Source organism: Nyctereutes procyonoides, unplaced genomic scaffold, assembly GCF_905146905.1.
Source record: "Nyctereutes procyonoides isolate TBG_1078 unplaced genomic scaffold, NYPRO_anot_genome, whole genome shotgun sequence".
Classification (NCBI taxonomy): domain Eukaryota; kingdom Metazoa; phylum Chordata; class Mammalia; order Carnivora; family Canidae; genus Nyctereutes; species Nyctereutes procyonoides.
This window is the reverse complement of record NW_026575131.1, coordinates 50,873,125-50,899,005: the sequence shown is the minus strand read 5'-3', so window position 1 is coordinate 50,899,005 and position 25,881 is coordinate 50,873,125. Positions and strand designations below refer to the sequence as shown.

The 25,881-nt window shown below is 56.1% G+C and overlaps 3 protein-coding genes across 5 annotated transcripts; all 3 read right to left on the bottom strand.

Annotated features, from left to right (window-relative positions):
• Positions 1 to 58: 58 nt before the first annotated feature.
• Positions 59 to 4,324, bottom strand: FDX2 (ferredoxin 2). Its single transcript, XM_055343457.1, has 5 exons — positions 4,049 to 4,324; positions 3,909 to 3,963; positions 3,619 to 3,725; positions 648 to 735; positions 59 to 491 (listed from the first exon to the last, which is right to left on the bottom strand). The coding sequence occupies exons 1-5, from the start codon at positions 4,191 to 4,193 to the stop codon at positions 335 to 337; spliced, it is 552 nt and encodes a 183-aa protein (XP_055199432.1). The 5' UTR covers positions 4,194 to 4,324; the 3' UTR covers positions 59 to 334.
• Positions 4,325 to 4,420: 96 nt separating this feature from the next.
• RAVER1 (ribonucleoprotein, PTB binding 1) lies at positions 4,421 to 18,629 on the bottom strand. Its single transcript, XM_055343456.1, has 13 exons — positions 18,402 to 18,629; positions 16,807 to 16,873; positions 14,069 to 14,538; positions 10,541 to 10,732; positions 10,240 to 10,369; positions 9,792 to 9,886; positions 8,834 to 8,921; positions 8,302 to 8,513; positions 7,900 to 8,205; positions 7,071 to 7,145; positions 6,412 to 6,552; positions 5,928 to 6,011; positions 4,421 to 5,822 (listed from the first exon to the last, which is right to left on the bottom strand). Exons 1-13 carry the CDS (start codon positions 18,618 to 18,620, stop codon positions 5,676 to 5,678), a joined length of 2,226 nt encoding a protein of 741 aa, XP_055199431.1. The 5' UTR covers positions 18,621 to 18,629; the 3' UTR covers positions 4,421 to 5,675.
• Positions 18,630 to 18,733: 104 nt separating this feature from the next.
• Positions 18,734 to 25,427, bottom strand: ICAM3 (intercellular adhesion molecule 3). Of its 3 annotated transcripts, XM_055343453.1 has the most exons (7): positions 25,139 to 25,427; positions 24,342 to 24,608; positions 20,752 to 21,057; positions 20,145 to 20,432; positions 19,583 to 19,837; positions 19,248 to 19,496; positions 18,734 to 19,151 (listed from the first exon to the last, which is right to left on the bottom strand). In XM_055343453.1, exons 1-7 carry the CDS (start codon positions 25,218 to 25,220, stop codon positions 18,958 to 18,960), a joined length of 1,641 nt encoding a protein of 546 aa, XP_055199428.1. In that variant the 5' UTR covers positions 25,221 to 25,427; the 3' UTR covers positions 18,734 to 18,957. The 3 variants fall into 3 exon arrangements, with proteins under 3 accessions (XP_055199428.1, XP_055199429.1, XP_055199430.1); XM_055343454.1 differs by lacking the exons at positions 24,342 to 24,608; positions 25,139 to 25,427 and adding an exon at positions 24,659 to 25,003; XM_055343455.1 differs by lacking the exon at positions 25,139 to 25,427 and having other exon boundaries at positions 24,370 to 24,503.
• Positions 25,428 to 25,881: the final 454 nt, after the last annotated feature.

The window sequence follows — 25,881 nt, the reverse complement described above, 5'->3', positions numbered from 1 at the left end:
TTGGGGGTGCCGGAGACGCAGCGCCTGCCCCCCCGCCCCCCCAGGACAGGCGAGATACTGGAGGTGTGCGAGAGTTTTATTGTCATTCCGGTCAGATTCCACCCTTCTCTACATGCTGATTCTCAGGAGTGTGGGGGAGGCTGCCCCAGCACGGCTGGGTCCCCCCACCCAACCGGAGCCGGGGCACGGGGTCTCTCTGAGGCAGGGGCTTGGTCTTCTGGTTGCTTCCAGCATCTCTGGGGCCTGTCCACACCCTGGGCTGCGCTGGCCCCGTGGCTATTCCTCCAGTCCTGGCCCTGGGGCCGCGGGCGTCGGGGTGGCCCGGCTGCCCGTGTCAGTGGGGCTTGGGGACGTGGCCGTCCACGTAGAAGTTCCTTGTGATCTTGGGCAGGGTGAATTCGGCCCCTTCCAGCTCGGGCGTCAGCACGATTTGGCAGCCCAGCCGGGAGTTCTCCTGAAGAAGGGGCGCCATGTCCAGCATGTCGTCCTCCCTGGAGCAAGGAGAAGGGCGGTTACGGGGGGGGGGGGGAGCGGGCACGGAGGGGGCACCCCTCGGGCCAGCGCCGCCGCCAGCAGCTGCAAGGGGGAGAGAGCTGCAAGCCCTGACGCCCAGAGCCCTCGGAGCCGGGAGGGGCCGCCCTGCTCACCTCTCCTCGGGAGGAGTCAGAAGGTCCAGGTGGTCCTCGCTCACGTACACGTGGCAGGTAGAGCACGCCAGGGAAGCTTCACAGGCCCCTGGGGGCGGCAAGCGAGGAGGTGCCAGTGAGGGGGGTCAGAGACAGGGAGAGGAGGCCCTCGCCTTCCCCAGCGCCCTGGCTCTCCTCCCAGGCCCGCGCCTCTACCCTGTCATGGACTCAGCTAGCTGTTCCCCGGGCGCCTCTAAGGTTTGCAAAGGGACGTCCAGGGTGCCCGGCCTCCCAAGGACTCCCCCGCAGACTGTGGACAAGACTGTGTACATGGAACTTGAGCGTGGGCTTGACTTCGGTGTAGCTGAGAGGGGGGAAGTCAGGCAGGGTCCCTGTAGCCTGTAGGCCCTTGCTGGGACCCTGTCGCTGTGCAGGGCAAATATGTTCCTGTCTCCCTGTGGCTCCTGAAGATGGCACCCGCTTCCTCCAGACCTAGTGTGGCAGCGGCAGAGGTCAGAAAGTACGGGCTGAAAGACACAGAAGCTGTGGCTTCCTGCTTTTCCCCGCATGCATCCCCACACTTTGGATTGCTCCCTGAGACCTGTGCTTTGGGGGATAATGTCCCTCCTGGTCTAAAACCTTCCAAGGGGTTTTCACAGCCAGAATAAAACCAAACTCTTCCACTCAATCCTTGAGATCCTCCCGACCTCCCTCATTGCATTTCAGCCACACGGACCCCTCTGCTCACCTCAATGCACCAAGCTCGTCCCCACCACAGGACCTCTGCACTTGCTGTACCCTGTGCCCTGGAATGCTCTTCTCTCCACTCTTTCACTGTGGAGAGATCTTTCTTGTCTTCAGGGACTGGAATCAACTGTCTTCCAGTTCCCCCATCTCCTTTTCCTTATCCTCTCCCCACCCCCCAACTCCTTACCTGGTCTTGGTATCTCTAATTTCTGCACGGCATTTACGGTAATCTCAAATTACCATCTGAATATCTGGGTTTACCTGTGCTCCATCAACCTGGCCTCCTCTCTCTTATTGGCACTGAGCCTGGCATGTAGGTGCTCAAGAGACATGTGTTATAAGTGAATGGGACAGAATTCTCTCCTACACATGTTGGATAATGAGGATGAAGCAGCAAGGTAGCCTCCTGACCCAGAAGAACCTCCCCATCTCCTGGGGATAAAATGCCTGGACCTTGAAGTCCTGTTTCCCACCTCATTAGTATCCTCATCCCATGAGATAGAGATTATCTAGCACAACAGTCCCACTAGGCACTGCACACTAACCATGTGCCACACATTAAACCATCTGTTTAATCCTCCATGGCAACCCAATGAGATAGCAGCTGAATTATCCATTTTATAGATGAGGAATCAGAGGCGCAGAGATGTAAAGTACCTTGCTCAGGGTCATTCGGCTGGTAACAGGCAAAATCTGAACAGAAGCCACTTGCCTCTAAAACTCACATTCCAATCTCTGCCCTGGACTCCTGGTGATTGGATTCCAGAACAGAACTTGAGGTAGGCCTGCCATGACCAGCCCCCCAACATCCCCACCCGCAATAATGATTAAATCAGGCTCTGTATTATATTTACCCAACAAATAACTCTGTACTTTTTTAGACTGCCCTTTCCAGCTGCTCATGATATAATTACATGATCCCCATTAAGTTGAAATTGACATGAAATGACAGGGGCCCGGGGATCCCTGGGTGGCGCAGCGGTTTAGTGCTTGCCTTTGGCCCAGGGCGCGATCCTGGAGACCAGGGATCGAATCCCACATCGGGCTCCCGGTGCATGGAGCCTGCTTCTCCCTCTGCCTGTGTCTCTGCCTCTCTCTCTCTATCTGTGTGACTGTCATAAATAGATAAAAATTTAAAAAAAGAAATGACAGGGGCCCAGAGGTCTGGGTGGCTCAGCAGTTGAGCGTCTGCCTTTGGCTCAGGGTGTGATCCCGGCATACCGGGATCGAGTCCCACATCTCCCTGCATGGAGCCTGCTTCTCCCTCTGCCTGTGTCTCTGCCTCTCTCTCCCTGTGTCTCTAATGAATAAATAAATAAAATCTTAAAAAAAAAAAGAAATGACAGGGGCCTTATCTGTTTTGTACAATGCTGCCTGGCACACAGTAGGTGTCTGATATGCATGGAAAGGAGCACAGATTAGTAGTGAGAATAAACTGGCTTTGAATCTAGTTTTGTCACTTACTTGACCTTAGATCCTGTCAACTTAACCTGGGGCTGTTTCCTCACCTATAAAATGAGACAATGATCTCCCCTAGCACATAAGCTTGTTATGAAGATTCAGTCAATAGGTATTTAATGCGCTCAAAGTAACATCTGCTTTTATTATCTTTCATTTAACAAATACCAATTTAATACGTGTTACATCTAAATACCATGGCAGGCAACCATAAGTAGCAACAGGCTTTCTGATCTCCTTCTCAGGACAGATGACAAAAAGAAAACAAGACACTGAGAAGTGCTATGAGGACAATATAGCACACTGAGATGGCAGAGAGGCCAGGGATGGGGGCTTTAGTTGGGCCGAGGGGAGGGGATTGTCAGGAAGATGACATTTACACTGAGACCCGAAGGATGAGATGGAGCCAGAAGATCTGGTGGGAAAGTACTTGAGATATCCAGAGCAGCACATGCAAAAGCCCCGAGGCAGGTATGCACTTGGCTTTTTGTTTGAGGAACAGCAAGAAGGCCAGTGTGTCTAGACTAGAGAGAGGAAGGAGGGAGAGAATACAAGCTCCTGGAGGGCAGGAATTTTAATAACCTAGATAAATGCTCACTATATAATTGCTGAATGAATGAAGGTTTAGAGCCGGTCGGAGTTTGAGATATTGGAGAGGAGTCTGGATTTTAGCCACGTTTTATGGGAAGCCATGGGAAGAGTTAAGTGACAGAGAATCATATCGGATTTGCGGGGTCTTTTAAACAATGAATAAGGGTGTCCCCAGTTCCCAGTGCAGGGTTCCCACCTTCCAGGTCTATTCCATGGCGCTGGGCCAGGTGGAGAACATTGTCCCCCACTCTGCCGCTCACCGGAATCCGCTGGCCTGACCGGTCTACGAACACCACGTTCACCCTGGGGACAGAGGAGGGTGCAGATGCCAAACCTGATGATGGGCGCGGTGGCCAGGTCACATCTAGGTTTAGGAGGCTTTGATGGCCAGGGGAATAGGACGGTGTCGAAGGGGGACACAGGGCAAGGCGGGGACCAGAGAAACCTCGTGGGATAAAGAATGGGGGGCTTGGCCCCTGCACTCACACGTCCCCAGGCCGCTCGGGGCCGCCAGCTTCTTCCTCCCCCGCCGGCCGCGAGCCTGGAAAACACGGTTGGGTGAGCGGCCGCGCGGCGCCCTGAGGGGTCCGACGGACCAACGCTGTCCCCCAAGGCGTCCCAGGTACCTGTCGCTCGGAATCTTCTAGCTGTCGCTGGCGCCGCCGCCTCCCCAGACCCCCAAAAGCCCCCAGGCCGACTCCACCAGGCTCCCCTGGCCGCCCGCAGGAGAAACCCGGCACTCACGCCTCCCCGGGCCATGGAGGCGGCCATGACAGGCGTCACGTGACCCGCGCCTGGGCATGCCCAGTGGCAGCCACGCGACCCGCGGGCCCGCAGTTACCCGAGTAGAAGCACCGTCGTCTGAGCTGGGCGCGCGAGGGGCAAGACCCCAGGAAGGGGCTGCTGGAGTGGGAGGGGGCCAGGCAGGCTCACCCCCACACACCTGCGGGGCCATCCGGGACCTCCCACCCAGGCCCGCTGTGTCCCAAGAACCAGCCAGCTTTGCTTTCTTTAAAACCATTTACTTACAAACTTTAATTCAGCAAAGGAAGGTCTGTGAGAGAGGACTGGGGAGACGACACCCCCCTGGAGTGGATGTGGACCCTCCCCCCAGAGTCAGAGGAGGGAAGCTGGTGGCCCAGCCGGCCAGGGGGGAGGGCCCAGGATCTCCTCAGGCCGACAGGTCCTGCTGGTGGGCAGGGGGCAGAGCTTATCTGCATGAAGTTGCTGGACTGGGCACTGGGCCAACAGGCGGCCAGGAGGCCAGCTCCAGGTTATCTAGCCTGGGGATGGAGAGGCGGAGCTCATCTTCAACACGGGGCGGGGTGGGGAGACAGCAGAGGCTCAGTGAGATGCACAATACCTGACTCCCACACACTGACAAGACAGCGGGACTGGTTTCAGTTGGCAGAGAAAACCTGTCTCTGCACCTAGGCCTGGGCAGGAAGGATGATGGGGCTTGTTTGCCAAGACCAAGGCTTTGGCCTTCTACTGTCCTTAGAGTGGGGACCCTGGGTGGAGGTCCCCAATCCCCAGGCCAGAGCCATTTGGTCCTGAGTCAAGCTTCCGGAGCTCGGCATCTAAGAGGCTCTGACCACAGGGCCTGGGACCTGGCTTTAAGGCATCAGAAGGCGAGGGAACTGTGGCAGGGGGCTGGGGACCCCAAACTGGACTACAGGCCAGAGTGGGCAGGCAGGGGCAGGACACAGCCATGCCTGCGGCAGACACGAGAGAGAAAAAGGGCTGAGCCATTTCAAACCCAAGAGTGTGGAATGAAGGCCCAGACATGCTGGACCCTGAAGGAATCAGAGCTGGGGGTCGTCCTGGATTATTTAAAAAATAATACAAATTAGAAAAGGAAACAAAAGTCAATTGTCAAAGTTAAAAAAAGGGGGACAGTCTCTGATCCTCACGGGAGGTCAGGGGAACCTCCAAGGCACTCGAAAGGCCAAGATACAGGAGTGACGAGGCAGGAGAGGACTCCCAGAGAGACAGACACAGTCGGGTACAGGGTGGGGAACAGAGAGCAGGCCAGGGCCCCTCTCTCTTAAGGCTGTAGTTTCCATGCCGGGAGCAGGCCGGAGGTACACAGTGGCCCCCAGATGCCCCCCACACTCCTTGGGTTCCGGCTGGTTGGTCAACAAAGTCTTTCAGAGATCTATTACTGAAAGGGGGGGGGGAAACACAAACAGAACACCAGAAAACCCAAAAGCGATTTGGTGCAGGCCCTTGAGCATCTCTGGCACTGGCCCCTTAGAAAATCCTCTTGCGCTTCAGGTAGGAATCTGCGTAGTGGCCGCCCAGGCCCTGGGAGTGCTGGCCCACGTAGCTGCCTTCTGGGCTGGGCTCAGGTGAGGGCAGCAGGTGGGCAAAGCTGCGTTTCTGGCCACCCAGTGGGGTCTAGAGACAGAGGGGAGGAGGTGGCAAGTCAGAGGCCATCCAGGGGCCACCGCCCCCCAGTCCTGTGTGGCCCTGCAGCCCCCCATCCACTCACCACCTACATACCTTCAGCAGGTGGCTGTGGCCATTGGGCCCAGGGCCGAGGCCCAGGAGCCCTTCTCCAGAGCCCAGTGGAGAGGAGCCAACCGCCTGGGAGACATGGGCGAGAGATGGAACGAGAGAGAAAGCAGCCCCCGGGGCAAAGGCAAGGGGTTTCAGGCTGGAATCCTGCCTCTGCTACTCATCAGCTAGGAGACTGGAGGGAAGATGATTTCTCTTCTCTGAACCATTTCCTCATCTGTCAACTGGGGCTGATCTCACCCACACTGTGGGCTACTGGGGAGGGAGTAAAGGTAGCCAGGAAAGCTGGGCAACATGAGGTGCAAGAGATGTAGGCATGGGGAGGGCAGTCTGTTTCAGTTCAGCCCTGAGCAGAGCTGGACGCCCACTCTGCCACCACTCCAGCCTTGGCCCAGGCACCAAGGGCCACAGGGACTCCTGCATCCTGGCTGTCCCTGGGGAATGGTCCTCAGCTGGGGAAGCTCCTCACCTTGTTAAGGTGGCTCTGCTTGAGGCCAGCCTGCAGGCCACTGGTGAAGTAGGAAGTGGGCGAGCCCGAATAGAAGTGGGAGAGGGGCCCCCCACCGCCTCCACCACTCCGTTCTCCAAAACCACTGGGCGGGGGTGACATCTGCAGAGAAGGGGTGGGCTGAGTAAGACAGATTATGAAGAACCCAACCCCTTTTATAGACCCTCCCAAAGTCACCCCTCCACTCTGCCAGGGGCTTTGTCACATGATTAGCTTTGGCCACCGGGATAGCATGACAACAAATAAAGGCAGATGTGCCTGCCCTCCTTTCTTCCTGCTGGGAACCCTGGAACCATCTGGGACCACCACATGCAGGACAGCATCACAGGGTGGCCTGCTGGAGAATGAGCTCCATGTGCAAGAGGTAAATTGTCCCAGCTGAGGCCCCTTCACCTGCTTAATAAGTGCCAGGTCATAAGTGCTAGAACCACTGCAGACTACTGAGCCCCAGCCGGGCCACCAGGGTGACTGCAGGGAATCACCACCCACCTGCCACCTCGAAGATTAGTGAGAAATAAAATATTTGCTGTTCTAAGCTACAAAGTAGTGGGGCTGCTTGTTATGCCACAAAAGCTAACTGATTCGCCCAGGAGGTGATGCAAAGGTCGGGCAACTCTTACTTTGTGCCGGCTGGGTCTGTGAGGCCCTAGAGCTGGTTCCCGGGGGTGGGAGAAGAGCCGCCGAGGTCCCACATCCTGAATGAAAGTGGGAGAGGCATATTGGGTTAGAGGTAGCACCAGCCTCACCCCCGGCTAAATTCCAGGACACAGCTGTTACCGAGGAAGCCTGCCCCCTTCAGCAGAGGGCACACTACTGTGTGGAGGCAACTTTCAAGTGCAGGGTGGGGCAGCTGAGATGACAGTGTTTGCCCTGTGGCAGGGAGTGGTTATACCTTGGCCCCAGAGACAGCTGCCATGAAGGCACGTGGCCCCTGTGGGGCCGGGTGTTCACAGAGTTTCAAGGCCAGCTTGGCATCTGGGTTGTGTGAACTCTCCTGTGTATTAGTATTGACATTTATTTCATTTGTGATTTTTTTTTTTAACCCAGTGTAGGCTGAACAGAACACAGGGGGCCTGTTGGCAGCCTGGCTCCAACATCGGCTCTGGGGGAGGTTGGAATCACAGAAGGAGTAGCTCTCCAGGCACAGAGACAGGAGTCAGAGAAGAACAGAGACCAACAGGACACCAAGCCTTGTCTCTGAGAGGGAGAAGCACAGCCTAAAACCTCTTGGGAGATAGAGACAGGAAGCAGCTCTGATGTGCAGAGACAAGCAGACATGAGATTTAGGGTAGGGACTGTGTCTGGCACCTTCCCCGCTATCTCCCTAGCATTTGCCTGGCAATCAGTACTAGAAGAACAATGGTTTGAAGAATGATCTGCTCTAGGGAGGTCACAGGATCACAGCAGCAGCCCTCGGGAGGGCTGACCACATGGCAGTGAGGTACTCACCGAGGGGTAGTCGAAACCATAGCTGTCAGGCAGCCCTGGTTCAGGGGGCAGGCGGGTGCTGGCGAGAGGGCTGAGCAGGCGGGACTTGAGCTGGAAGGCTTTGCTGCTGCCACCACCTCCACCACCAGCTCCAGGGGCTGGGGGGTTAGGCAGGTGGCCCTCAGCTGGGCGGCGGCTTCTCCCTGTGCCTCCCCAGCCCCGAGCCTCCTTACCCGCCAGGTTGCTGGCTGGGAGTAGGCTTTGTAGGTTCAGGTAGGGATTCAGGGGGATCCGGAAGTCCTTTGGGGGTTCCCCCAGCAGCGAGACCTGTGGTGGGAGGGCTGGATTCGTGAGGACCCCTGGCAGGCAGGACCGTGCAGGGTAGAAGGCAAGGATGGTACTGGGTGCAGAGAGGAGCCTTACCCCAGGGGGTGCTGGCAGAGGCCCGCTGTCTTTCTGGAGGCTCCTAAGGCCAGTGCCTCGGAGTCCCACTGGGGCAGGGGGTGGAGTGAGCTGGGCTGCTGGGGGACCCAGGCCTATGGCTTCCCGGTCACCCCCAGAGGGGCCAAGCAGTGGCGGCAGCAGAGGTGGTGGCTTCCCTCGCCGGGGTGGCAGCTCCGGGGGCAAGGCCCCCCCTACAGAGAGAAGGAGGTGTTGGTGTCCAACCACATAGGACCTGTCTTCCTGGGGCCCCAAGCCTCCGCTTGAACCAGGACCAGGAGGTATGTGGTCCTGGAGGTCCAGGAGGTCAGTGGTAGATACTGAGCAGAGCCCTTTAAGCACATTAACTCCCAGGATGCTCCCGGCCACCCTAGGGGTAGGGGCCCACTGACAGATGGAGCCACTGAGACCCAGAGAGGTTAGGTCATTTGCCCATGCCCAATAAGCAAAGAGGCTCAGAATGGGGAAGTGGGAAGGGGTCCAGGAAGATGAGGAGGGGTGGGGTCTGTGTTACCTGCAGAGAGCTCCCCAAGAAGGGGGTTGGCCGGCTGGGCCCCAGGCTGAAGGGTGCCCAGGGGAGAGTCTCCCAGGATCCCTGGCTTCTGGAGACAGAGCACAATCAGCTGGAGATGGGCCAGTGTGGCCTGGACAGCAGAGAGGGGTCACCACACCCAGTACACCCAGACTCCAGGCCACCGCCAGTCATGGGCAGACAGGAGTGTTCCCCAGTGTCTATAACACCCTAGCCATCACCCATCTGGCCACCCAATGGTGACGGAGGGCCTCCTGCATCTCAGGGCTCATCTGAGGCCCTGAGGAAACCCAGGGGATATGTCACCATATGCTCAGCATGTCAGGGCCTGTCACCCCATACTGCTAATTTCTGTCAGACACACACAGAATGACAGTCCTTTCTACGCACACACTGTCCCACACCCAGCCCCCTTGCTGATTATCATGGAAGCACAGTGTCCAACACAGTGTAAGAGCCACACATGGATCCAGTCACTTTTAGCCACACAGGGGTGCAAGCCCCTAATTCCATCAGCTACTGTCAAGACATACCATGTCACTGACTTGGCCCTAATGAACCAAACCGGATAGGTCAGTGGTGTGTGCGTGTATGATTTATCTACTTCTATGTGTGTTGTACCTATTTGTGTGTGTGTTCATATGTGTGTGTCTTGGTCTGTACGGGTCTCCACGTATGTGCACTGAGAAGGTGAGGGCGAGACTACACTACTCCTCTGTGAAGCCTGGACTTTCTCTTCCAGACTGAATCACTACCTGAGTCCTAAGCACCTGTGACAGACCAGGACGTGTACTGAGCCCCACAGACATAACCAGATGTCCCATAACCCCACCAACGGCAAGCCACTGGCAGATGCAAGTGGGGTGTGAAATGGCCAAATGAGGGGCTGGGGAGTACATGTGGATGCGGAAGTCCCAGGGGCCCAGGGCCAGGCAGTTACCTTCTGACTCTGGGTCTGCAGGGCGAGCTGCAGCAGCGCCGTGGATAGCGCAGGCCCGTTGAGCAGCGGCATGGCTGGAGGTGCACCCAGGAGGCCTGGGGGGTACCAGGAAATGAGCAGTGGACCGTGGATGGAAGCAGCTGCCCTAATTAAGCACAACCCTGGGCCCAAAGCTCCCAGAAAGCAAGTATGCCCCCAAAAGAAGGCCCAGGAAGGGTCTGCTGCAGGGAGGGACAGTCCCTTTCCATTACCCCGCTTCACTGCAGGCAGCTCTGCTCCCCCAATGAGGGGGGCTCAGGGCACCAGCTCCCTCTGGTGACTGCCACACTCATCCCAGCCCCTGCTTGCAGGCTCAAGTCACCTACAGCTTACATGGGAAAACCAGGGAAGCGCTGGCTTCTGAGAGTGCTGGGGACCCTGGCTGCCACTTTGCCTGGCCCCACCTTACCCTGCTTGCCCCCTGCATTGCCGTGGAGCAGGGGATTCAACAGCAGCTGGAGGGAGGCAGAGGGCCCCAGGTTGTTGAGTAGCTGCAGAATGTTAGGCTCCGGCAAGAGCCCTTTGCCCCGATTGAGGGCCTGCAGAGAGAAATGGAAGAGCAGCTTAGAGCCCCACTAGGCCACAGGGATGTGGGCTTACCCCTCCCTCACCCCCAGAATCCAGTGGGCACTGTGACTTTTCAAGAGAAGAGGGCCTGGCCCCTGGTTCCCCCACCCCCATCCCCGGGAGCACACCTCCCAGGCACTCACCGTGGCCTGGGCAGCGATGAGTGCGGCCAGCATGCTGCGGCCAGGGGGCCCTGGGGCACAGAAGGAGACGCGCAAGTGGCTGCCCCCCAGGGCCAGGCCGTCTGCCCGCTGCTGCGCCTCTTCTGCCATCTCTGCTGTCTCGTACTCCAGCACAGCGAAGCCCTTCAGCTGCCCATCCTGGCCATATGCTAGCTGGCATGGGGGTGGGGGGAGGCAGACATGAGCACCCAAGTGGCAGGGGCTGCCCTCACATGGCGGTCAAAACAGTGACCAGACTCTGATCCTGATGATGACAGTGAACTCCCAGAGAGGGTGGGTTTTTAGCCCTACACCCTTCTGAGCCCAGTTCTTGCATTAGCTCATCGAATCTTGTCAATGGTCCTAGGAGGCTGCATCCTATCCATTTTTCAGAGTGAACAGCTGAGGTTTAGAGAGGTCAACATGCCCAAGATCACACAGCTGGTAGGAGTGCAAAGCTGGGACCCACCTCGCATGGGTCAAATCCCCAGGGCTTCCTGCCAGCACCACTTTGGGACTCTGATGGGGGGCTGCTGAGCACACAAAGGGGCAGGGAGGTAGAGTGGCACACTCAAGCTAGAGAGCTGGAAAGAGGAGGCGCTGGTGGGAGACGAGATGGGTGGCTCTGAGGCACTGCTCAACGGAACCTCAGGCTGAAGACACAGCAGCCAGGGCTGGGAAGGACACAGCTTGGGAGTGAGACAGGTGGCCTCCAAGCTGGGGTTCACGGCTGCAAGTTCCAGTTAGGAGGGAAGTCACATAGCCAGTGAGGCCCCTCTGTGTCCCCTGACCCTGGGGCCAGATGTGTTCCAGGATTAAGACTTTTTTGGAGAAAGGGAGGATGCCAGGTGTCAAGTCGGGTCAGGCTCTGCCACCAACTCAGGAAACTAATTTCTTGGTTTTCAGGGTGTTGTTGCTGCTGGAATTGTGGGTGGGTGCTGTCCCAGATCTTGGGAGAGCGCCCAGCTGGACCTGCGTGCTCATAGGCTCACAGGAGTTATTTCACTGTTATCGCAGAGCCAGACACACTCAGCGTATCCACTCTGCAGGGGAGGACAGGCTCAGAGAAGGGTGGTCCTTTGCCCAGGCCACAGAGCTGAAGCTGGAGCTGGGAGCGGATAAGGCTGCGCTGATGCCCTTAAAGAAGCTAGTCACTTCCATGTGGCTACGGCTGTTTCAAGAACCAATGATGCTTCTCCTGGTCCCCGGTGACACACAGTATGTTTTGGAATCAAGACAATGTCCACCCATGAGGACAGCAGAGTCCATGAAATGGAATATGGTGCAGTCCCAACAGGACTGAAAAAGCTCTGGTGTCTGAGCATGAAGATATGCCCAAGACAGGGTGGAAGAACCAAACCGAAGCAGACATGGCATATCTAGGTCAGGAGAAGGGGAATGCAAGGACATACACACACGTCTGGTTAAAAGGCATAATAAAATCTTGCTGGAAAGAGACACCACAACCTGGTTTGAGCAGGGGCTGCAGGCAAAGGCACGGGGGGGGGGGGGGGGGGCGGCTTCACTGCTGACCTTTCCGCACCTGCTGAATTTCCAAACAGAGCTGGATAGCCCATTCACAAAAATAAATAAAAAGAAAAGGTTTCTTAAAACACACAAGGCCTTGTGATACCTGTTTTATTCGTGCCCACATCATCAAGATATTATGAAAACTGGCCTGAGAATAAATGGCAAAGCTCACCAGAGCGAGCTGCCATGGCCTTTCCCGGATGTTCTCATCTCAGTGATGCTGAAAATAACATTCCCCACCAGGACAGCCAATTCCCAGCTCGGCCTCCAGCCTTCTTGGAAGGTGAGATTGCTGACTTAAGAGTGCAGGCCCCCAGGGTCAGCTGCCTGACCTTGACTCCCAGCCCCCTTACTGGCAGCCTGGTGTGGGCACATCATTCACATGCGCAGCCTGGGGCTTGTTTTCCTCACCTGTAAGGTGGGGCGAGCAAATGAACCCACCTCCAAGGGTGGTTGTGGGGAATTCAATGAGAATCCAGTGAGAGTTCTGTAGGTGTGCACCTGCTCGGGGTGCCCAGGTAAGGTGGCTCCAGCCGTCATCCCACCTCTACCGCACACTTCCCCTTCGCCTGACAAAGGCCCTGGTGCAACTCTTCCCACAATGTGCTCCATCTCACAGATGAAGAGACAGAGGAGTCAAAGGGCAACCAAGGCTTCACAGCCCCCACCTAGGGAGATGAAGGCTCAAACCTCAACCTGCCTGACTTCCTGAGCCCGGCCTCCATTCAAGCAGGGTAAGCAGAAGAATGAACAGGTAGCTACTCACAATGACCCAAACAAAAAGCGCTGCTAGCCTCATTTCCAGATTGGGAAACCAAGGCTCAGAGTGAGAACTTATAGTTGGTCACGGCCCTGCTGTCCTACCTCCACAAGAGAGGATGTGCTGCCAAGCTGAGGCATCTGTGTCCTGAGCCCCCCGACCTGGGGCCTAGCACATGGTCGGTACACCACAGAAGGCAGCAGTATGACCAAATGCAAAGTGAGTGTGGCACAGGGTTCGTAAGATGTTGGAGGCCCCAGGTCCTGGCATGCTGTTTGCACAAGGGAAGCAGGACCCACCCACGGCCACAGAACTGGGGTCAGAGCCCATCTACCAGCCTCGGTCAGGCTGGCCTGGGGCCCTGGAGCCAGGCTGCAGCGTTCCCATTCCAGCCCTGCCATGCCCTGGCTGTACAGCCCTGAGCAAGGCACTTGGACTCTGTGCCCCATGAAAATGCGGTATTACTTGCCTCACTGGGCTGTTATAGGATGAAGGGATTCTAAGTAATGTGCTCAAAGGGTGCTGAAGGAATGTCCAGCCTGTAGGTAAGACTACCTGGGGGCTGAGAACTGGGTCTGGCCTGTTCTGACCGCACTGTGCCTGTCACAGGGCTACGCACGTACACAGAAGTATATGATAAACGTGACCTGAATAAACCAGACTGTCTTGCCAACCCAGTGTGTGAGTGTTAAATCCCTTTTTGTTGAGGAGGGAAACCAAGATTCAGAGAGTGAGTGACTTGCCCAGAGTCACAGAGCAGGGCTGGAATCCAGCCAAGCCCACTTCCTGACCTCAAGGCTTAAATGGACTGTGGGTTCTCTGGACAGCCTCCTTAACACCAGGCCTAGGGACAGAGGGCCACTCAGCAAACATCTGATAAACACAGAAGCGGGAGCAAGAGGTGAGCAAGCCTTGCACCGAGCTTTTACAAAGGCAGTCTCACCTGAGTTTTATAGGAGGACCAAGGCTACCGAGGTTAAACAAGTCGCTAAAGGGTGTACAGGGATCTGAACCCCGGCCATCTGGCTCCTAGCTGGGCTGTCACCCACAATACCACGTGGCCTTCCTAACAAGAACCCCATTCAAAGTGGCATTGTGGCTGCTTCCCTAAAAAGGGACCCAGGAGATTAGAAAAAGCAGGTGACTCCAAAGGGCCCCTCTGAGGTGCTCTGGCCCTGGCACCCGCTCCGCCAGGCTTCTGCACCAGGCACAGGGCTCACCTGGCAGAAGGTGGGTGTGTGGACCGCCGACAGTGCCCGGCGCAGGGCGTCCACGTCGCTGAAGCCGGGTGGCAGGTGGTCAACGCAGAGGCAGCGGGAGTGGAGCAGGACGGGGGTCAGCTGCCCAGCATCTGTCCAGTGCACGTAGAGGGTGCGAGGGCCCAGCGGTTTGCCCAGCAGGTCCGACTTGGCCCGGGCGGCCGAGTCCTTCTTCATGTACTCAGCGAAGCCGTAGCCCTTGGAGTGGCCGGTGCGCTCGCTGTAGACCAGAAAGCAGCGCTCCAGGCTGCCGAAGGGCCGCACCAGCTCCTCGAACTGCTGCTGTGTGAAGCTGGGAGGCAGGTTGGCCACGCAGAGCAGGGCGTCCGTGGGCTGCAGCTGCACGGACAGCTCGCGCTCCCGCAGGCGGCTCTGGTGGAAGGCGCCGATGGCCGCCTCAGCCTGCTCCCCGTTCAGCAGAGTCACAAAGGCTGCGGCAGGAGGGGGCGCAGGGTCAGTGGGGACCCAGAGGGCCCCGACCTTCACCCCAGGCCGCCCACCACCTCCCTCGAAACCTTGCGTGACCTCAGAATACCCAACCACCTGGACATCTCAGGTAGCGGCCGAGTGAATGGCTGCCGGCCTCGAGGCACTGCTGTGGGCAGGCGTCTCCCCCCTCCGTGAGCCCCGCTCCCCACCCACAGCAGCGCTCACCTACTGCTGAGTCCCAAACGTGACTAACTAGGTGACGCATGGCAATGGTGAAGCTTGTGGTCACTGGAGCCTGAATTTCAATTCTAGCCCCTGAATGGCTCTGGGGTCTCAGTTTCTTCACGTGAAATGAGATTAACGCACTCCCCACAACCCCCATGTTGCCAGCAAAGAAACAGATCCAGAGCAGCACCCTCTGTCCCCTCCCTGCGTGGAGAAGCCTGGACTTGAACCCAGGCAGGCAAGCCCAGTGCCTTGCTTTGCACCCCTCCTGCTCCCCTCCTTTCCAGGCCACCCACTCCTCTCATATCCAAGCCCACAGCCACTCCCGGAGCTTTCCCAAAGGCTAATCAGACTATGCCAGTCCTTGAATAGGGGTTTCTCATGATGAGGGCCAGTGGATCTTGTGTGGCTTGGCTGACCTCCTCTCGCATCTCTTGCTGCTACTTCCTGGACTGTGCCGGACACACTCCACCTCAGGCCTTTGCGCCTGCTTTTCCCTGAGCGTGGAACCCTGACCTCCATGCTGCTTTACCTGGTTAACCCCCACCCACCCTTTAAGCTGCCTACAAACATCACATCCCCCAGAAAGCCTCCCTTGGCTTCTCCTGTCTCAAATCCCAGCTCTGTGCTCTCACAGGGTTCTGGAGCTTCTGGCCTAATGCGTGTAGGGTACAAACTTCCATGTCTGCACCTGTCTGAATAACATCCTTCTCCGCAGATTAGACTGTCTTAGCTTGGTTAACAGTTATGTACCCAACACCCAGCACACAACATTCAATAAACATTGTTGGAAGACTATATGAATCAAAGTGTCAGTTAACCTCTGGATCCTCCATGCCTGGCACATATGCACACTAGGTGCTCAGTAAATACTTCTGATTCGCTGCCCCTGCCAATATTTACTAAGTACCTACTAGCACTTTACATACCACAGCTTTTTAGGTATTTTAATGTGTTCGGCCTCATGGCTAACCCAAGCAGGTCATCCTTAATATGCTGGTGAGAAAACTGAGGCTCTGGAGGGTAAATCATTTGCCTGTGGCCACAGAGTGAGGAGAGACCAGGACTTGAACCCAGGTCCATTTGCCTCCAGAGCCCAAGATCTTAAACACCCTAACCCACCAAGTAGGTCTCGAGGGGTTACCTGTCCTTAGCTTCTTCTCATCCATCTTACAGACTGCAAGAAAAGGCCCTAGAAGGTTTAATCTGGCACAATGCCTGGCAGGTGTAGACAGCCGTAGAGAGCTTCCCATGCCAGGGGCTGGGGAGTGCCAAGTCTGAGAAGACCCATCCCTGTTCTCACAGAGCCAGCCACTCAGTGCAGGAGGCTGGTGAGTGAGAGACTGACCATAGCCCCGGGTGATAGTGCTATGATGGGTGGGGCTGCCTGATGCCACCTGGACGGCATAGTGGACAACTACGGGCACCAGCAGAGGGAAGAGCCTAGAACCTTATGGGGGCCCGAGGGGACAGGAAGGCTGGGCCACATCCCTGCAAGATAGTATCAGGAGGAGCCTCAGAGTTTTGGAGAGAGAAAATAATGAAGGTTAGGGCCAGATTTGATCAGATTTGTGACTGGATCAGAGCTGGCTACTGGGGGGAGGGCAAGCAGGGGCGTGAAATCCAGGAGGCAGATAAGCCAGAGGGAGGCTGCTACTTTGGAAGAGATGTAGGGGGCATGGATCAGATGGAAGTTGAGGAAATGGAGGGGCACCAATTATTCTGGAGGACTTGAAGGAGAATACCAGACAGGCCTGGGTGGCTGGCTGGCTGGCTGGCTGGCTGGGGGAAATGGTGAGGGAGGTGGGGAGCCCAATGCCCAGGTATCTGGCTGGGCAGCCCTGGGGAGGAGCACCAAGCCCTCCCACAATGCCCATTCCCACGATGGGCACCCAGGATGAGACAGAGTGGGAAAACAATCTGTCCTGCATGGCCCAGGGGACGATGCTGGGCCCCAAGTTCAGGAGAGGAAACACCGGCCTGGACCCTCCCAGTTTCACGGACTATCACCTCCTGCCACTAGCCCAACCCACAGCCCCACAAACCTGTCCCTTTGTATTTGTCCACAAAACAGTACTTGAGCTCATAGTCGCTGAGCAGGTCGTGCACTTCCTGCGGAGATAGAAGCCAAAGGACACGGAGTCACCAGGGGCTGAAGGGAGCAGCCCAGTGCCACCTCCACATGGACCAGCTACGGAGGCAAATCAATTAGTATCCTCCTTTTACAAATGAGGAAATACACGCAGAGCTGGGGTTCAGAGCCCAGCTGCAGACTCCAAGATTTGAAATAACCCAATACGCCCAAGAGTCAGATGGGTCTGAGTTCAAGCCCAGCTCTGCTGAATGCCCTTAGGGAAGTAATTTCAACCCGTCTGAACCTGTTTGCAAGTCTGACTCTTTCCAACATCCCAACAAATTAGGTATAACCCATTTTGTAGATGAAGAAACTGAGGCTCAGAGAGACAAGGAAACATGTCCAAGGTCATGCAGTTGGCTAGGGCAGCAGAGGGAATGTCACCCAGGGGGTACCTGACTGGGGACCCTGTGTACTTAATAAGCCCACATTGCATGGCTTCATGTGCCTCCTAATTCCCTCCTGCTGACAGAGCTGGCCTTCTGGTAAGCTAGCTTGGAAGGCCAACTCTGGGGCCCCCTATAGCCAGACACACCGTGCCCCCTGAAAGAGAGTTCCCAGCTAAGAGATGGTAGACACTAGGAGAGGCAGACCTACAAAAAAAAACAGATGGTGCTTAGTGGCATCTGCCCCAGGTCTGTCCTCAAGTCTGCCCGTCCCAACAGTTTGAGATCCCCCCCCCCCACAGCCATGTGCCTATTTATGGGCAGGGAGAGTCAGTGGCAGATGTGTGGGTGGGTCAGAGAGCAGAGATTTCTCAGCAGCAGGGAGAAAGAACCCATCCCACTGTGGCAGGGCAGGGCAGACTAGATGCAATCTCCCTGGGTCCAAAGAGCACCGGGTAGCCCTGCCCCATGTAGGCCCCAAAAGAAGGGCACCCCTGGCCAGATCAGAAAAAGGAGAGAGCACAGAATAGTGCCCCCCCCCTTTTCTGCAGGTCTGTGAACTGGGGGCAGGAGACTCCATTTTTCCAAGTTAATCCTGAGGCATTGGGGGAAGAAAGACCTCAGGAGCTACCACAACTTCCGGATCTCGCAGAGGAATAGATAAACGCGTGCTATGGAAAGGCATACTCTAGTCAACCCTGAAACTTCTGGATACAAGGTCCCGCCACCCCAGGGTAGAGGGGGTGGGGAAAAACACTATCTGAGCAGGGAGCAACTGGCATCCCTACTTCCACAGTCCCAATATAGCAGCCCATTCACAATCCCCCAACAAGGCCAAAGTTGCCCGCCCCCTCCCAGTTCCCCGCCCCTTTCAAACACTTGGTTTCGTCCAAGCCTGTGGTCGCCCCTAGCAACGTCCTCCCTCAGCCCAAGGTTGGTTTCTCCCTCCATCACTGCCCAGCCCCCCCCCCCATATCCTGCTCTTGGTTTCTCCCGATCCCGCACTGATCCCGCGCTTGGACTCTCCCGCCGACGCCCCCCAGCGCGGGCCAGCGTTGGTGTCGCCCGGTTCCCCCCGCGCACGCGCAGGGTGGTATTTCCCGCCGTGCCCCCCCCATACCTGGTTGGTCACGTCCCCCGGGAGGCCCCGGATCAGTATCTTGCGGCGGTTACGGAACTGGCGCTCGGTATGTTCTAGGCGTTTCTGGATCTCCTCTGGATCTAGGGGCGGGAGTTCTTCTTCGGGCGCCCGGCGCTCCGTGGCATCCTCAGTTTCAACCTCGGCCTCAGCCTCCGGGCTCAGCGGGGGCCGGTGAGTAACGGACACGTCGGCCGCCATCTTGGGGAACCCGGCGCCTTCTGGGACCAGCGAGCCTGGGCGGAGCGGCATAGAGCGGCAACGAGGGCGCGCCCGCCGATTGGCCAGGAGAAGCCCCACCTCCTTCTCCACCCCCTCAGCCCATTGGCTAAGGCCCAGCCCGCCTCTCAGAGTTCAAGCCGCGTCTGGGCGCCTCAGGCTCCTCCCCTTTCTGCCACAGAGATGTCACTCAAAGGACGTGAAGCGCCGCGGGTGAACTCGGCGCGTTTGGAAACAAGCCACAGACTCCGGGGTTTGAGGGCTTTATTGGTGTGGAACCCCGGGATACAGCCAAACCCCCATCATCCCAGCTGGAAGCTCAGGATGGATTCTCCCCCACAGCCTCTTCGGGCTGCCTAGACGTCAGGGGTAACCAAGTGCTCCCCTGGTTCACACGGTAGGTGTCACTCCGCTTCTGCACCCCAAAGACGTGCAGTAAGGCTGCGATGGTAGTCACCACGCCCAGGATCGCTAACACCCCCAGGACGATGTTGACAGCGCGGAGGTTCCGATCTATGCAGAGAAGCAAAGAATAAATACACACGTTCTGCCGCCCCACCCCCGCCCTGGCTTTCCCACCTGGACCAGTGGCCCCCCGTCTTGGCTCACCCTGAACGTTCATCACCACAGTCACAGTGTGTACGCCTCGTGAGCTGGACGCCTTGCAGGCGTAGGTACCAGTATAGTTTAACCTGACGAAGAATGGGACCCCGATAGGCAGCTCGACGTGGGAGCCTTCGTGAAAACAGTGCATCTGGGGGTCCGGGTTGCCCCGAGCCTGGCACTGCAGGACATGGGTAGTTTTCTCTTTCCACGTCAAGCGCTGGGGACATTTGGCTTGGTCAATCTTGGGACCGTCTGTAGATCGGTCAAATGATTAGACACACTCGAGGCACCATGGCGCAAAGGGAGCAAGGGTTTAAAGATCATAGGGACCCACTCACACAGGACACGCAACTGGACGCTGCTGTTCCTGTGTAAGGTCTCCCCATCCACCTCGAGGGTGGCATTGCAGAAGAAGCTGCGCCTGTCGTCCATCTCTGTGGCGTTTAGCTGAAACTGGGCAGGCTGTCCAGGGGCCGCGGCCGGAAGTCCCTCCAACATGACCTGGACGCCGGCTCCGGCCGCGCAAGTCACAGTCACTGCAGTCCCCTCGGAGGCGTTGGGTTCACTCAGGTTTAGGGTGGGCCCCCAGAAGCCTAAAGAGGGGGTATTGTTCTGGAGCTTACTGACCACTCCCTTCATCTGCCTTTTTCCTCTGGGGGTATCCGACCCATGCCTTTATGCTACTCAGCACCACCCTCAGGTCCCACTCCAATTTGGGATACTCTAGCTACACCCTTCGTGTAATTTAGGCCCCTCCCACACGACAACCGTGCAGTCGCAGTCCCTCTCTGCAGGCTCACGCCCCACCTCTCGTTTAGTCCCCGCCCACATGTCCCCAGGGACACCGAGGCCCCGCCCCCTTGTCCGCCGGGCCTGCCTCTTGGCTCCGCCCCCTCTTACTGTAGACGGTCAATTTTTCGCGGGCCTCCCGGCCGTCGTCCCCCAACGTTATGTTGCAGACTATCTCCTGTGCGCCCTCCTGCTCCGCTCTCGCTACGGCTGTGGCTGTGGCACTGATCGTGTCCCCGTGGCTCTCGACTGTAGAGTTCAGCGTCTGGTTCCCCAGCGCCAAGTGGACCTGGGCCTCGGAGGCCGGGAACAATCCGTCCAGGATGCAGTTCACCGACCGAGTCGTTCCCACCTCCAAGATCCGAGGGACAACGAGGTGCGGAGCCGTGATGGGCAGTGCTGGGGAGAAGGGTAGGCGTGATCAGGAAGAGGTCCCAGAGCCGTCGGCACCCCTTTACCGCCTGAGACGTTCGCAGCCCCGAGCCAGGGTTCTGCCTTCCCAGGACACCTGTTCCTAGGACGCACCCGCTCAGGCTTCTCGTCTGTTACCGCGGCCGCGGGGCTCCCAACTGAGGCTGCACCGGCCTCAGGGGCCAAGGGCACGCCTTCCCCGGAGCCGCTGAGGGTCCAGTTCACTCCATCGTCAAGAAACCTCCCGGCCAGGGCGCCCCTGCGCTGGCTCAGCTCATCACCTACCCTCTGCAGTCCCGTCCCTCACCAAAGGTTCGGAGCTGCCTGGGCGCCGAGCTGTTCTGGAACAATCCCAGCCCTCGGGGCCTCAGGTCCAGGTCCGCGCGGCACGAGAAATTGGCGAGGTGGTCCTCTCTGCCCACCGCCACCGTGAACGTGACCTCGGCGGGCTCCCCGACGGCCGGTTGCAGGCTCAGCTCCTCCTCCCCGCGGAGCAGCACCACCGTGAGGTTGGTCCGGGGCGCCCCGCCTGCCACCTGGCAGGTCATGGTGAGGTTCTCACCCACGGGCTGCCAGCGGGGTAGGGGTGCCAGCTCCACTCGCTCCGGGAACCCTGGGGCGGGGGTAGGGAGGGGAGAAGTGTACTTATCAGCCGGCCCTGCAACTCCTACCCCCACAGAACAGGGAGGAGGCTGAGGGTGACCCGGTGCAGAACTGAACTTTGGGTTAATCAGCTCAAAGGGCTTAATACTGTGTCTGGAGAAGTGTTTGCTATTGTCATTAGTATTATGATTGCTATTTCCTGTTTTGTGGGATACTCTGCCAGACTCTGAAATAAGTCAGATTTTCTGTTCCTGAGAAAATCACAGTTTAAAAAAAAAAAAAGGAAGGAAGAGGACTAAATTGGAACTACTTACAATGTTATTAGTACTCATAAAAGTTCCTGTTTATTTAGAGTTTTCCTTAGACTTTCCAAATGTCATTCACCTTCATTCACACAGCAACCAAGTGAAATCTCTATTATTCTTCTCCTTTATAGATGAAGAAACTGAGGCCCAGAGAGGTGGGGGTGAGGTGATCCACCCAAGGACAGACACGTAGCCAGAAAGAGGCCCTGCTGGGGTTAGAAGGTGAGTCACCCAGACTCCAGACCCATGTGTACACCTGCCTCCTTGATGTCACATCCAGGGACTCTAATGGCCCCTCTCCCAGCCTCTGTCCTGGACTCTGCCTTTGGTCTCCTCTGTCAATCCCAGGCGCCCGAGACTCTTACAGGGAAGCCTCTCAGGGTGCTCAGGCACAGTCTTGAGGGACTCGACACTGCCAGGCTGGATTTGCTCCCAGCTGCAGCTACAGTGCCCCTTCCAGGCATGTGTACCAAACCCTGGGCCTCCTTTGGGAAGCATCTTATACCCTCAACAACTCAAACCCTGATCTCAACTATGACCCTGGCTGCTATGAAAAATCTTTAACATCTTACTGTAGGAATCCCCTGCTTTCCAAAAGTACCATTACAACCACTTCACTTTTATGAAAGACCTACATTAATTAGTACCTGTTCTCGCTAAGTAAAAGAAATCCAAAGAGGATTTTTGATTTTAAGAAAAAATGACAAAGGGTGCCTTGGCACAATTGGTTAGGCCGCTGACCCTTGGTTTCAGCTCAGGTCATGATCTCAGGGTCATGAGATCAGGCCCTATATTGGGCACTGCGCTCAGCTCAGAGTCAGCTTGAGATTCTCTCTCCCTCTGCCCCTCCTGCTTATGCTCTCTCTCAAATAAATAAATAAACCTTTAAAAAAATTGGTGAGAAGCAAAGATAGCACTCAGCATTGGATTTGCAATGAGGAGTTACAAAGACAGCAGGCAACCCTGTGCAGTGACAATGGCGGTCAAGCTCCTTCACCAGGATCACACTCAGCGTCTCTAGCAGCAGATGAGCTTTGACCTGTGTCTGCAAGCATCGGTGCTTTAACTCCATTTATTTGGTATATCCATTAGCAAGATGTGTCCTATGGTACCAGAAAAGCCTAGGAGAGGTTAGTTTTTGGGTCTGAGAATACTCAAGGTTTTTTCGATATAAATTAATTACTTTTTCACTTTACATCATTTTCTGTTTTTTTAACAATTTTATTTATTTATTCATGACAAACACACAGAGAGAGGCAGAGACATAGGCAGAGGGAGAAGCAGGCTCCCTGCAGGGACCCTGATGTGGGACTCGATCCCAGGACCCCGGGATCATGACCTGAGCCACAGGCAGACACTCAGCCTCTGAGCCATCCAGGTGCCCCTACATCATTTTGACTTACAAAGGTTTCATAGGACTGCTTTACTTTGGGATAGTTGGAGAAACCTGTATTTACAATTTCAGAGTATTTAACAAAGAGGCCCCCATCTCAGTCTCAGGAACCACTGGTCAGAGATGATGGTGTGCTGGCAAATGCTACTAATGCTCAGGAACTAGGGGATGGGGTGTGGTGGGATAGCCCCAACCTGGAGGATTTGCCAATCTCTAAAGTGTACATAACTCCCACTCTGGCTGCTTTTTTTTTTTTTTTTTCTGGCTGCTTTTAAGCTACAACGTGACCCAGGGTTAGGAAGAGATAAGTACCATTGGCTCCTGTGAGCCAGAACCATGTCCTGACACATCCACATCCAAATCCACTCACACAAAGACAACTATTGACACAGAAACAGGCACTCACACACAGTCCTGGATCCTGACATCAACATACTCACTTTCATATTCACGCACACACACAGAGACTCATAGACACCCACACAGGCACACACAAACAGGCAGACAGATGCTCATGCATCTGTAGGTACACATGTACACTCCTACAGACATACATAGACTCACAGACACACACACAGGTACACAGACAAACACAGATGCTGGCCCGCAGCAGGAGCATACACATGGTCACATCCGTATACCACACTTTTCTATGGAGGCTTCACGAAACAGTAAGAACCATGAGTGACATACTCTATTTTCTGATCATCATATTCCTTTAAATGCAAAGAAACTCTGGCAGGAACCATAAGAGACTGGTAGCTATGGGAGCTGGGGAGATAGACTCATCTGTTAGGAGCAAGGACTTGAGAGCCAGATGACCAGCTTCTCCACTCGTGGACTGTGAGCCCTGCCAAGTGACTTTACCCCACTAAGTTCTGTGGTCCTCATCTGTGGAGGGAAGCTGCTAAGTGTACCTCCCCAGCCTGGAGCTTTTTAAGGATTGGATGAGCACCTAGTGCCCACGCTGAAACAGTGAGCACTCCCAGCCAGCACTAGGAAATGAGGAAATGGAGGTTGACTTTTATGCCTTGTTATAACTTTTGATTTTGGAACCACATGCATGAATTATTACCTGCCATAAGAATAAAATAAATAGGGGCACCTGGGGGGCTCAGTTGGTCAAGCATCTGCCTTCAGCTCAGGTCATGATCCCAGGGTCCTGAGATTGAGCCCCACATCAGGCTCCCTGCTCATCAGGGAGTCTGCTTCTCCCTCTGTCCCTTACCCTGCTCGTGTTCTCTCTCTCTCTCTTGCTCTCTTCCTCTTTCAAATAAATAAAATCTTTTTTAAAAAAAAAATAAAATAAATAACAGACATGAGACATCTTTGAAAAAATGCTTGTTGGGACCAAGTAAATCGATCTCACAGCTGTTGCCTTGGCATATGGTTGAGATGCATCTCTCTCTCTCTCTCTCTCTCTCTCTCTCTCACACACACACACACACGCACACACACACACATTCAGGTTCAAACTCTGGGTCAGAGCACTGGTCCGTCTCTGCAAACTCGGGGTTCCCTGCTCCCCCTGCACCACTGGTCATCTACCCCCACTACTGCCCAAGGCCAGTCCCAACTCTAGGTGCCATCACTCACGGTATACTGTGATGTCAGAGGAGCCTACCATCTGGATGTCATTGCAGAAGCCGGAGCAGAGGACCTGGCTGTCACTAGTCACATTGCTTAGCAGGAAGGCTGCCCAGCCCAGGCCGTTGCCCACTGGCTTCTTGGCTAGGGATGTCTCTAGAATGATGAGTTGAGGATTGGGGCAGTCTGTACTGCAGTTTACCAAGAAGGACCCTCCAGCAGGCACCAGAGTGTTCTCGACCTCCACCCTCAGTTGGTATTGCTGCGCCCGGGCACCTGTGGGAACAGAGGGACACTCTGCTGATTGTTCGGGTACCCCTACTTACCCACCTGCAGGCCCCACCTTTCAACATGACCTCGCTGCCTTCACGGCGCCTCAGTCTAGTGGGGAAGACAGATGATGGATCAGGAAAGCCCAGAGAAAGACTAGGGGAGACCCTGATGCAGCCCGTGAGCTCTCCTTCCAGAAGGAGAAGACAAAACCAGTTTTGAAGGGAAAGTAGAAGTTATCTGAGTGAAAGAGAAGTGATCCTGGCAGAGGGAAGAGTAGCGACAGAGGTCCAGGAAGGGATTCTGTGTTGGGGTGGGAGACAAGTCACATGCAGGGACTAGTTCTCTGGGAGCCCCAAAGGCTGAGGTGAAGAGCCAGAACTTTCTATTGAGGTCACTGGAGAGTCCCTGTTGATGTGAGTTTAAGGAAGTGTCACTGCAGCCAGGGCAGCAGGGGGGTGCTCTTCCCTGCCTATACTCCCCCAGCCTCTACCAACCCCCCATCTCCAGCCCTCTCCAAGCCTGACTTGCCTCACCTGAGGGCGGCAGACAGCAGACCAGAAGCAGGGAGATGAGTGAGGTCCCGTAGGCCCCCAGCAGCAGCCCCGAGGGCAACATGGTGGCCAGCCTGCAAAAGGAAGTTGCCTTAATGATGGCAGGGTGAAGCAGGCAGAGCACTCGGGGACGGAACCACAGTCACTATCGAAATTGCAGAAGTTCAGGGGTTACTTTTTTGCCCAGAGCTGGGGAGAGCAGGAGAGATATTCTGTGGCCCAGGGGGTCCAGAGTAGGGCACCCGGCCAGCTGGACGTGGTGGCTGGTGAGTCTTGGACAGGGCAGGCCTGACTTCAACTGCTGGGCCTCCAAATGAACCAACAGGAAATGCTCACACGGTTATCTTTGTTCTCTGAACTAGGAAGACTGGGGTGAGGTGGAGGAGGTGAGACACCTCCTTCCTGCTGAACTTGGGTAAAAGAGGGGTGTTCTGTTTCAGAGAGGAAGTTAGCTGGGGATCTCCAGACCGGCACTGTCGTTGAGGTGATAAGGTGGGATTTCAAGGCAACGTTTCAGGAGGACAAGGAGGGGACGTCTATGCGGGGTGTAAAGGCATCAGCATGAGATCTCCATATTCCTGGGATGAGGCAAATAAGAGGCGTGGGGGCGATAATGAGGGACCCCTAAGATGAGTGAAGACATGGAAATGAGCAGAGCCCACATCGATTGGGCCCTTGTGCCTGGCTCTGTGTTGGCCTGTCTGCATGGCTGCTATGGGGCCCTT